The 13139-nt window shown below is 39.2% G+C and overlaps 1 protein-coding gene across 1 annotated transcript in view; it reads right to left on the reverse strand.

The window, feature by feature from the left end:
* LOC130927220 (solute carrier family 12 member 8-like) overlaps positions 1–11463 on the reverse strand; it is a 44580-nt gene extending 33117 nt beyond the window's left edge. Inside the window, exons 1-5 of the mRNA XM_057852892.1 lie at positions 11309–11463; positions 10984–11121; positions 8725–8871; positions 8358–8549; positions 8046–8277 (exon numbers count right to left, since the gene is read on the reverse strand). Coding sequence (XP_057708875.1) covers positions 8046–8277; positions 8358–8549; positions 8725–8871; positions 10984–11115 — 703 coding nt within the window. The 5' untranslated portion in view covers positions 11116–11121; positions 11309–11463. The remainder of the gene's footprint in view (positions 1–8045; positions 8278–8357; positions 8550–8724; positions 8872–10983; positions 11122–11308) is intronic.
* Positions 11464–13139: the final 1676 nt, after the last annotated feature.

A 13139-nucleotide genomic window follows, 5' to 3' on the forward strand; every position in this document is an offset into this window, starting at 1 on the left:
GCGGTAATTTTTTAACTTAATCACATTAAAATATTTGACGCAATTAACGCACATGCCCCGCTCAAACAGATTAAAATGACAGCAGTGTAATGTTCGCTTGTTACTTGTTTTTTGGTGTTTGGCGCCCTCTGCTGGCGCTTGGGTCCAACTGATTTTATGTGTTACACCATGAGTGAGCATGGTGTAATTATTGACATCAACACTGGCGAGCTACTAGTTTATTTTTTGATTGAAAATTTTACAAATTTTAATAAAACGAAAACATTAAGAGGGGTTTTAATATAAAATTTCTATAACTTGTACTAACATTTATCTTTTAAGAACTACAAGTCTTTCTATCCATGGATCGCTTTAAGAGAATGTTAATAATGTTAATGCCATCTTGTTGATTTATTGTTATAATAAACAAATACAGTACTTATGTACAGTATGTTGAATGTAGAGATGTCCCGATCCGATATTTGGATCGGACGCCAATACGGGCAAAAAAATGCGCATCGGTATCGGATCCAACCAACCTAATCAAGCATTTAGCGACATACCACCACAAACAATATAAAGAGTATGTTAAGAAAACCGAAGACAAAAAGAAAAGTCCTACACAACTAACACTGGCAGAAACTTTTGCTATGCGTGACAAACTGGCACTCGACAGTCCCAAAGCCCAGGGAATAACAAGAGTCATTGCCGAAGAATTCATTCTGGATGACGAGCCATTATCTCTCGTGAGTAAAGACGCACCATCCAACACTTTTATGCTGCATTCCAGAGAAGTGGGAAGTCGGATGTATCCCACTCGGATGGTACCAGTTCCAACCTCAAAGCGTTCCAAGCCAATGTAAACAACAAAGATGGCTGATCGCGACGAGGTGTTTTTTATTTTGGCCATCCAAAGACATTTTGACCTCCAGCGAACCTGCCTTCCTATAAGCAATCAAATAGTAGAGGAAAAACGACGGCTGCGTTATGTCCCACCAGTGTTGTTAATAACTGCGTTACAATATAACGGCGTTACTAACGGCGAAATTTTTTTCAGTAGTGAGTAATCTAATTAATTACTTTTCTCATCTTGGCAACGCCGTAACCGTTACTGAGGCGGGAAAGGCGTGCATTACTGTGCGTTACTAAGTTGGTTGAATAAAAAAAGTCAGAGAGACGGACTCACGGAGACGAGAGAGCAGAGCAGGAGTGGGGAAGACGCCGTTGCAAACGTGATGCTAAGTGGCTCCGATAATAGACCCTACTCACGTGACGTCACAGCCACGCCCCCGCGCCATGTTGTCCGTATACTCGTCATGTTAATGCATTAGTGCTTCGTAAATTCCTCCTATTATAGCGTGGCTTTCTGCTCGTTAACATTAATAATCAAAATGGTGAAGTCGTGTGTGGCGGTCGGTTGCAAAAACAGAGAAGCTAGCCGGAGAGACTTGAAGTTTTACCGTATTCCAAGAGACCCGGAGAGGAGACCGAGATGGACTGCTGCAATTCGACGAGAAAACTGGGCCCCAAACGACTACCACAGATTATGTAGTAGTCATTTTATATCTGGTAAGATGCATTTAATATATATTTAGAGGGTTTTGGGCTGACAACCACAATTAAGATCATTGCTAGGCTAATCGCCGACAATATACACTCAGACGTTGTGAATGAACTACCTGAAAAAATATAATTATAAGGGGATAATCAGACAGTTGTCATACAATTGATTTACAATTTCACTATTGAGGTCAAAAGCCAAAAAATAAATTCAACTAGGGACAATCTGGAGTAGTGCTATCGCACTTCATATTTATTACATATTATATACGTATGTATGTAGTGAGAGTGCTATCGCTAAACCATATAAACATTAAAAGCCCTAGCTCCATTGACAAATGACATGAAATACATTAGACTTGACAGTGGATGTTAGCAAGAACAAAAGATTTTGAATTGAAAATTTCGTAACTCACCTTCCCGAGCACACGATAGATTCCTGCCGAATTTTCGTGGACGAGGACCTGTTTCACCCAACCAGCAACGAAGTATTTATAAACCTCCAAGCTCTTAAAGTTTTTCAAACTTTCGTGAGAATAGGCTGATTTTGTGTGGACAAGATAGTTGTAAATATCAGGGTAGCTAGCAGATGTCAGGCAAAGACGGCGAAGAGAGCGGGTCGAAAAACATCGATTTAGGCATCAAATTTGGATCTGGCGAATGGATAAACTGAAGCTTTTCCACATAACGCCTTTTATGCAATGCATCCAATGAGTTTACAGCGTCAGATAACACCGGGGCTTCCAGGAATTGCTCTATAACTTGCACGACTAATTGAAAACAATGAGAATAAGTCTAAAAAATACGGACAATATGCGGCCGGATACAGCGACACGTCATTTTGTGACGTAGGTGAGTAGGGTCTATACCTACAAACTACGCCCACATGATACGGTAGATATCACATATTATAGAACTAGATGCAAATGATAGACACGGCTGCATTGGCAACATGTTTTAAGGACTACATGCGTTAGTAAACGGGCCGCCATCTTAAAGCAGTAGACCTCTCAGGAAGGCTCTGTTGTAGAGATCCTTCCTAGCGAACCTACTTTTTTTTTTTTTTTAATCTAAAATGTTCCTAAATGGGCAAAATCTTGACTTAAATCTATCTTTAAATGATGAAACAGTTTTAAAACTTACACATGTTGAAAGTAGACAGAAGGGAACTAATGCAATAGCGGGAGCAATTTTAACAACTTTAACGGTTGATTCACAACTTTAAATGACTTCCACACATAGCAAAGGTTACTATCAAGTTATCGCAATACCCTTGTGTCTTGTTAAGTGGAGGGTAAAGAATTGGGCTAGGGCCAATTGTCCCAAAAACCCTTTAAACTTCACATTGTGTGAGTTTTTGTTTTTTTGTGTGGTTTTTTTGTGTTTTTTTTTTTTTTTTGAGAAAAAAAAAACAAAACATGAAAGGCAAAGGCAGTTCACAGTGGGGGCTATAACGAAGCCGTCGTTTTTCCTCTACTATTTGATAGCTTATAGGAAGGCAGGTTCGCTGGAGGTCAAAATGTCTTTGGATGGCCAAAATAAAAAAAACACCTCGTCGCGATCAGCCATCATTGTTGTTTACATTTGCTTGGAACGCTTTGAGGTCAGAACTGGTACCATCCCACTGCTCTGGAATGCAGCATAAACATCATGCTTGTCTAATAGATATCATATGTATATAGAACTAGATGCAAAATGACAGACTCGACGCCGTTGGCAACACATGCATTGAAAACTACGTGCGTTAGTAAACAGCCGCCATCTTAAAGCAGGAGACTTCCCTTGTAGGCTGTTGTAGTGAACCTTCCAAGCGAACCTAATTAACTTTTTATCTATAATACTCCTAAATCGGCAAAATCTTGACTTGAATCTATCTTCAAAACAGTTTTAAAACTTTCATATGTCAAAAGTAGACAGAAGGGAAATTATGGAATAACGGGAGCAATTTTAACAACCTTAACAGTTGATTCGCAAAATTAAATTAATTGAATGTAGTTTAAAGCTGCTGATACAGAATGGGGACTTGAGTATTTTATTTACTGTTTTAAAATGTTAACTTGATACTGAAATAGTCGTTTATTTAAACCTGAGAGGCTTTTTATACAATTTTTGTAACTAATGCACGAAACATTAAAAGCATCTAATAGCTTGGGAAGTTTGTGGGATTTTCCACTGACAGTTTACAATATTATTTGCACATTTTACTGACTGACTATGCCATTTCTGTTTGTTATTTAGAATGTTTTGTGTTTGTCACTGAATAAACAGGTCAGTTTCTTGTTACCAACCATTGTGTGTTATTCAAACTCACCTAATTCAGCTGGCTAGTTGTTATCAAGAGTACTAAAACCCTTTTCAACATGAGTCTGACAACTAAGTGTGGAGGCTAAATAACTTTAAACTTTAATACGTGCTCAGATAGGCCGGTATCGGTATCGGCCAGTATCGGTATCGGATCAGAAGTGCAAAACAATATCGGTATCGGATCGGAAGTGCAAAAACCTGGATCGGGACATCCCTAGTTGAATGTATATATCCGTCTTGTGTCTTATCTTTCCATTCCAACAATAATTTACAGAAAAAGATGGTATATTTTATAGATGGTTTGAATTGCGATTAATTATGATTAATTAATTTTTAAGCTGTAATTAACTCAATTAAAAATTTTAATCGTTTGACAGCCCTACAATTTTGTTGAGGTGGTGGAAACGTCACTAATTTTGCAGCTGAAAGTCCGACCTACATCAGACTTAGCATAACATTAAACTGTGTGGACTTGCTAACCTACAAAACTTCTGCGGTCAGGCCAGCCTCCACAAGGAACAACAAAGTCAAGCTAGCCGTCCCTCATTTGGATCATTGTTTGCGTTATGTGCATTATGGTAATGCGACGCGGTGCCTTCAGAGTCCCTTAAATAAAAAAACAAAAAAAATAAAACAGGGACCAATCCAAGAATGGGTTCACTTTAGGGGGGCACTGACCTGAATATGAACATTAACTGACATGAAAAAAAAATCTGTGAAATAAAATCACACATCAGAATTTCATGAGAGTCCTTTGTTTCGAGTCAGGTAGTCTAGTATGCCTCAGATGTTGATCGGTCCTTGGATATATCAGATTTTTCCCCCCAAAATTACTTTTATATTACAATACTTTAGTTTGAGTCTAGGGGTGCTCCAGTGTCTTCCAGAAGTGGACGCATTCTTGGATAGATAATTTTTCTTTCGTAGTTTTTGAAATCAAAAGTTTGTATTGAATGTTGTATCACCTGAACCAATACACACGAAAGTTATTATAAGTCAATACAGATTTATTTCACATTGATCATTTAGCCGTTTTGCCCACAATGACAATAAAGTTCTATTCTATTCTATTCTATTCTATTCTATTCTATTCTATTCTATTCTATTCTATTCTATTCGTTAATTAGGTTCATATTTGTGAGAAATGTAGCCCTGACACCCGTTCAATATATTCCGTTTGGTTTTATTTATGTCCCATCCCCAGCATAAAAGTGTACGTGCAGTTTATGCTGTTATATCTTCCCTACCAATATTGAGACCAAACCTACACCCTTGCTTCACTAAGTGATAGTACAGCGACACCTACTGGTCTACACATATTATCCATGCTCAACAGAGGTTTTTGAGACGACTATCAGTCAGGGATCTGGAACCTTTGTGGCTGAGAAAGCCATGAACACAAGGGCGTAGATTTGTATGGGGACGGTAGGGACACTACCAACTTTTCAGGATGCTCAAATTGTCCCTACCAACTTTTAAGCAACCTTATTGGCATTATATCATGATTTCAGTTATATAGATAATTTAGATTCTTTCCAGATGTTGTATGGATAGAATTGACCCTACCATTATTAAGTGAATTACTTTCATTATGTTCAGGCTGACATTTACCCCTTTTCACTTGCTGAATGTGCCAGTCAATTTTTTACCTCAAACACACGTTTGATTGGCTGATTACATGAGCCCCCCACCCCCACCCCCACACGCACGCACTCACAGCCCAGACAGAGATACAACATGTCGACAACATGTCGCCTTCTCCGCTCCCTTCGAATACGAGGGATATAAGAATTTTATTTCAGCCAGCAGCAGCAACCACTGTAAGTAATGTAAAAAGACATCAATGTTGTTGACGTGGGGAACAAACCAATAATTTTGCTACTGTAAGTCCGACCTGCATCAGAGTTAGAATAACATTAAACTGTAAAAGTTTGCTGACCTGCAAAACTCGAGTAGGAAGCTGCTTAGAGAGAAGTGTCCTTCAGTATGTTTTTTACTGTTAACGTTAATTGTGAGAAATGTAGTGAACCGAGGTTTAACCCTTCTCCCCAATTTTCATTTTTATTTTATTTATATGGTCTTAAAGCAGCCCAAAGGAGCTTTAATTTTTTTTTTTTTTTTGACGAGTTTGGTTGTTTGTGGAGAAAAGCAGTTGTGTTTTACCTGAAGGAAGGCTCCATTTTTATTTATTTTTGTTATACGCTAAGATCATTTTTCAGTTATATTTAATTGATCTATTTAGACAATGTTGAGTGGTCTTTAGACAATTGTTTATTTTTTTGCATTCCTGGATAGTTAAGAGATTAATGTGTATGTTAATATAATTTAAATTCTGTTCAAGTATAGCAATTTTTAAATTTGCTAAAAAAAATTTAAAAAAAATTAAAAATCCAGACATTTTAAGTTTTCAAAATGTTTCTTTAGTAGTTTTTGAAAACAAAGGTAGAATCAAACAATGTATCACTTGAACTAATACATATGAAAGGTCATCATCATCATTTAGCCTTTAAATAATTAGGTCCATATTCATGAGAAATGTTGCCCTGACCCCCGTTAACCCAATCTGTATGGTCTTATTAACGTCCCGTCCCCAGCAAAAAGTGTACATGCAGGTAATGCTGTTATATAATCCCTACCAATGTGGAGACCAAACCTACACCCTTGCATGAACACCACAGTCTCTGAATTATTTTTAATAACATTGTTAGGCTGCTGCTAATCAATGATGAGTATTTTATATCATTAATGCGACTTCTGGTGCTGTATGGTTTTGCTGATGGCTTAGTAGTCTGGTTGATACTTGGTGGGGTTAAGCTTCATGCAGGTGTTGAGAAACTTAAGATGCGTCACTTTTCATGTTCAGGAAGCGCCACGAATCCTTTTTTTCCCCCACCATGCACGGAGCACCATCAGTGCACACTGAAACAAGTTTATCCATTAGTAGATTTTTTTTTTTTTTTTACTTTTGCGAACTCAGTGAAGGACTTGAAAAAATCCTCCCCTCTTGTTGTCCCTTTCATGGTCAACATCTTGCAATCACGCTGAACTGGGATAAATTGCTTACGTCTGTTGACTCATCCAAAGCGAGAGAAGGAAACGGAGCCGCATTTATGTCCTTCACTTGCGTTGCCTCAATTTGATTTGACATCATGATGGTACGATTGTGAACAGTTCTTGCCAACAGAGGCATGTCTTTTATTCGTTTAATTGTCTTTTCTTTATCCAAAAAGTCGTCAAAAAGTAATTGGCAACATCAAAAATGAATGCTTTGGCATACTCCCCATCCGTGAATGGCTTTCTGTTTGTCACAATTGCTAAAGCGCCAGCAAAGCTAGCCGAATTCCAGTCACTTTGTTGGGTCCAAACACGGAGTTGAAGCTGACTAGCTTGCACTCTTGATAGTAGCTCTTGACGTGCTTTCTTCCTGTTGTACCCCGCAGGATATATTGATTCAAACGTAGTATAGCGGGTGTCGATGTGCCACTTTATATTTGACCTTTTCATAGATGCAATTTTATCTTTGCATATTAGACACACCGTAGAACCTGCTCTCTCACAAAGGCAAATTCCCCTGTCCATTCCTGCTGAAAAGTACGAAACTCCTCGTCTTTTTTTTCTTTTTGCCATCTTCTCAAAAAGGTTTCTAAAATTAGTTGACAAACGTTGAAAATGCAGCTACAAACGAAGGATGTTTACTTCATGCACAAGCGCACATCGGCTGCTATTTTCGACAGCAAAATACAGCAACCCCACTTGAACACTGTCTTTGCCTCATCTGCATTGCCAATGTAATTGATAGATAAGTAGATAGACTCAACAATATATATGTTTGCCTCTTTCCCAACAAAATTACTGCGAACCAGCTTTCTAGTTGCCGCTGTCCGTCGCCATTTTGGGCAATGCGCAAAGGAGGATAACGAAACTTTTTTTTTTTTTTTTTTTTTTAATAATTAAAGATTTGTCTGCTAGCCAGATGCAGCCGTCAAAAGAGCCATATCTGGCTCGTGAGCCATAGGTTACCGACCCCTGCCGTAAGTAGTACCTCTTTAAACTAACATGCTGCTGTGGCAAAACACTGTGAAAAGTACTGTAAAGCAATCGATGGCTGAGTACAAAAGAAAAAAAAACTGCAAAAACAAAGTTTACCAACAATAATCCTAGGGTATGTCCTGTCAATCATACATCCATGAATGTTGCCCTACCTGGGTCAAGATGTGTAAAAGTACCGATGACAAAGTCAAGCGTGGAGACAGCCAACACCGCCAGTAACAGCAGCTGGAGTCTCACAATCCACTTGACACCTGCCAGGTTGATTCCAAGCAGGGCAAACAGCACTCCAGCGGACATGCCTCGCACCGCCCATTGGCTCTTAAGAGCCAGTAGCTGTGCTACAGACTCAGAAAAGCCTGTTATGTACATGGCACCGGCGACACACTGTGACAGAAAACAATGTGGTCAGATTTACTTAAATGTGACACAAAAAAGGTCTGACATTATTTCGATTCAGTACTTACCTGTCCAAACACATACAGAAGGCCCACGCTGCCTCCCAACCTGCCTCCAAGGACTGTGGAGATCATGGAGTACACGCCTCCACTTCCCACCCCACAGAATTCACACACGCCAATCCCAGACATCACTGTGACCAATGCAAACAGTACCACCATAGAGACAAGGAGCATACCGACCAGCACACCTGTGTTGCCCTGGAAGATTCATCAACACGGCATCATGAATGCTGTCTCCCAATTGCATATGGTTACAGATTTCAGTGCATTTTCACTACAATTCAAACTCATGAACTCTATTTCATAAGGCATTTAACTTGAGGGACATACAAAATGTGAGTTTCCACTGTGCAAATTAGCAGTACGTACTCACCACTAAAAAGCCAGTACGCAGGAACAAAACCACACCAAAGATGTTAATCATGCACGTGGTGAAGACTCCATCCCAGGTACCAAAGAGCACCGGCTCCCACACAAAAAGTTTGATTCTCCACCACGGCTGACTGGACTGCTGAGACCCCTGGCCATAGAAGCACAACAGTTCATACTGTAAAATCTTGTACAGCACAAGACCATTTTCTTTTTAAATAATGTATAGTGAGGAGCAGAAGTATTTGCACCCCTTGTGATTTTGCAAGTTCACCCACTTAGAAAATAGGTATAGGTCTGAAATTTCAATCATAGACGCTTTTCCATTTATGGAGACATAATCTAAAATAAAAATCCGGTGTTCGGCAATTCCTTACTACGCGGGGAAACGTCCTACACAATGCTCAGCACGCTTGCGCAAGCATTTGCACGCACGCATGCGCACATCGGTTAGAAGAGGCGAGAACTCACTATTTCCGTTTTCATTTAGTTTTTTAGTACCTTTTCATTGCCTCAAAAATACCTTTCGCATGTATTACCCTCTAATACTTTTAACCATTGTGTTTTTTTGTGTTAGCTTTGAAGCAGTTGACCACATTAGTCACATAGTGTATTTTAACCATCCTGATTTATATAGCTACATTTAAGTATTTTCTTAAGGCATTTTTTAGTACGTTCTGCCTGTATGCATCTAAACAAAACAAGTTGAGAGCGCACGGTAGTACTTTGGGTGTCAAATTCGACTCACGTTTCGCCGATGTAGGAGATTTTGGCAGAACACCGGAACTCACATTGTATGATTTTTCAATAATTTATTCGTAATTTACTGGGGTTCATAAGTATTTGTAGCCCTAAGAAAGTCAGTGCTAATATTTAGTGCAGAAGCCTTTGTTTGCAATTAGAGACGTCTAACACTTTCTGTAGTTCTTTACCAGGTTTTCACATATGGAAAAAGGGATTTTGGTCCATTTCTCCACACAGATCTTCTTTAGATCTGTCAGGTTTCAGGGCTGTCATTGAGAAACACGAAGTTTCAGCTCAAGTCAAAGATTTTCTATTGGATTGAGGTCTGCCACTCCTTGGTTGTGCTTCGGAGCATTGTCATATTGAAAGATCCAGCCACAGCTCATCTTCAAGTCATTGACTGAGGGAAGGAGGTTGTGGCTCAATAACTGATGATACATTTCACTATTCATCCTCTGATTTATACAATACAGTCGTCCTGTCCCCCAGAGCAGCCCCAAAACATGAGGTTTCCACCCCATACTTCACAGTGGGAATGGTGTTCTTGGGATTTTACTCATCCTTCTTTTTCCTCCACACACGGCAAGTAAAGTTTGCACCAAAAGTTCTACTTTGGTCTCATCTGACCACATGATTTTCTCCCATGACCCCTCCCATCATTCAGATGGTCCCTGGCAAACTTCAGACGGGCCTTCACATGAACTGGCTTCAACAGGGGGACCTTCTGAGCAATGCATGATTTTAAACCATTGCACTGTAATGTTCTACTGACAGTAGCCTTTGAAACTGTGCATCCGGCTCTCTTCAGGTCATTGACCAGCTCCTGCCGTGTAGTTCTAGGCTGAGCCCTCACTTTTCTCATCATGAGTAATGCCCCACGAGGAGAGATTTTACATGGAGCCCCAGTCTGAGGTAGATTAACAGTCATGTTTAGCCTTTTCCATTTTCTAACAGTTGCTGCAACTGTTGATTTATTCTCACCAAGTTGCTTTCCAATTGTCCCATAGCCTTTTCCAGCTTTGTGGAGCTCAACATTTTTTCTCTGGTGTCTTTTGAAAGCTCTCTGGTCTTGCCCATTTTAGCAGTTGGATTATGACTGACTGTGGAGTGCACAGGTAACAATATTGAATACTTCTGCTCCTCACTGTGTGTAGTTATTAATTATTTAACTTCTAGTGAGTTAATTTGAAATAAGTCCCAAACATATAAATGTTTCATTTAGCCCCCAAGCGGGTGGAAAGCATACACATGAGTAATTAAATAGCAACAATGGTTATTGCCACATAAAACTGACTTGTATTTGCACAAAGGGTAATGTCTTTAAAAAGACAAATGTAAACAAATGTTGATTCATATGTGAAACCCTGTCCCTTGTGATGAAGGTGTACGAATTCAGAATCTTGGTTATTGCTTGATAATTGGTAGAACTAATTGTGAAACGGCAATAATGCACATCAGCGTCATTGGAATTCCTATACATTTTTAATAAGATAATGAAATTAGAGCAATCTGATCTTACCTGGGCATCCTCGTGGAATAGATCATTCTCCTGAGGGTTAGTGTTGCTTGAATTAACCTCCTTCAGCAGGATCGCTCCATCCCCTACCTTATCAACGATATGCCCTGGACATCCCACTGTCAAGGATTCCATTGCAACCTACAGGTGGACAGGTAAGTGACCACCAGAGCCTTACCCTATACTCACATGGCGTTTAGTGATTAAACCCACTCTCCATTGGAGTGAGAAAATAATGAAAAAGAAAAATCAAAATGGCAAAATCATGAAATGAGTAGACACCGATTTAAAGTTCTGAAGCAGCATGGCTTACCGTTTAAAGACTCACCTTTCACAATGAATTACTCCATGATGGGGATAAAAAGGTGTATGTCTCCACAGTCTTAAATCAAGGCCAGAAAATGAACAAGGTGGGAAAGCAAGCAGAATGACGGCAGCAGGTTGCCAGCTGGAGTCAATGTTACCTACTTTGTTTGCAGGGTGTTCCTGCTTTGCACAATGAGGCTCTGTTGGTTTTGGCAATAAATCTACAAGCTAAAGTTTACCAATGATCACAGCTGACAGGCGACATATACAGTACGATCTAGTGTCTTTTCCTTTATTTCATATTTGAAAAATAAATTCAAGAAAAAAACTTGAACTTGAAAAAAAGGGGACAAGGAAAGGAAGAATTAAAGTTGACATTAAAAATATAAACAACAGTATTTCATAAAGGTTTAAAAAAAAAAGTGGCATGCAAGGGCGAAATACTGTACGATTGTTAAGTTTGACAAAATGCTTTTGAATAATGGAATTACATGAGTGCCAAAATTAAAATAAATGAATGAATAAATAAATATAAAGAGACATAAATTAGTAAATAAATGAAAATATAATAGTATATACTGTCATTGACTTTAACTGGTTTTCATTGAAAAACACAAAGGGAAAAAACAATGGCAATTTTTTATCTTTGCCATTTCTATTTAACTTGTCTATGACTTTCTCTTTTGCAACAGCCTTTGCTTTTAACAAAAGGAATGGCCAGTCTATCATATGGGTTTGGGAGGGGCTTTCCAAACAGGAGTTTTAGTCAATAGGTGATTTCTCCTAGTTAACCTGAAGGAAAGTAACGTCTCGGATCGACGGGGGGTGGGGTGGGGGGGATCAAAATTACGTGCGATTTTTGATTCATCATTTATTTAGAGTGATATGGAAAAACCTTTTTCACAACTGCTTAGAGTAGCAACTAACAGGCTGAATGGGGTCGCCTTAGCCAACTACCCCGTCACCAAGGACATGTCTACTCGTAGCAGGGTATTTGGCAAAAAGGAGAACTTTTTCTACGGTTCAGCCTATGATCCACAAGCACATTTTGGGCATTGAAAACGAGGGTTTTAAAAACTCCGTCCCAATTGAAGATGTGCAGATTTTGCGTTTGTAGCGTCATCATGTGGACACTGATAACTAATAAGGTTTAACTGTGGAGATGTCACTGACTGCTACAAACTTTGTTCCTACGTCACACGAGACCAACATAAAAAGTTTGCGAAGACATGTCAACAAAGCACATGGATTACTGGAACCATGTCCTATGGTCTGATAAGACGGGCGGGCTTTCTTGTGTACCATCTTCAGAAAAGGCTTCCTACTGGGGTGACAGGCATGCACACCAATTTGATGTAGAGTGCGGCGTATGGTCTGAGAACTAACAGGCTGACCCCCCCACCTCTTCAATCTCTACAGCAATGCTGACAGCACTCCTGTAACGAGTCACATGACATTTTGGAGGGAAAATGACAAGCAGTACTCAATTTGGACATTTAGGGATGTGCGTTTTTTCATAGGAGTGTAATCACTTTTGTTGCCAGGGGTTTAGATATTAATGGCTATATTTTGAGTTATTTTGAGGGGAAAATAAATTAACTCTATTGTATAAGCTGCACACAGACTACTTATCATTGTGTCAAAGTGTCATTTTGTCAGTGTTGTCCCATGAAAAGATATACTTAAATATCTGCAGAAAAGCCAGGGGTGTACTCCCTTTTGTGATACACTGTATTAGACAGGTGCTTTTTGTTTCCATTTATTTACAAACTCTTGCACTGCTTCATATTAAAGAACACATGCGAAGGATGGGGGTATTAAGGACAAATATTTTTCACCCATTGTAAAGAATG

Source organism: Corythoichthys intestinalis, chromosome 12 (genome assembly GCF_030265065.1).
Source record: "Corythoichthys intestinalis isolate RoL2023-P3 chromosome 12, ASM3026506v1, whole genome shotgun sequence".
NCBI lineage: Eukaryota > Metazoa > Chordata > Actinopteri > Syngnathiformes > Syngnathidae > Corythoichthys > Corythoichthys intestinalis.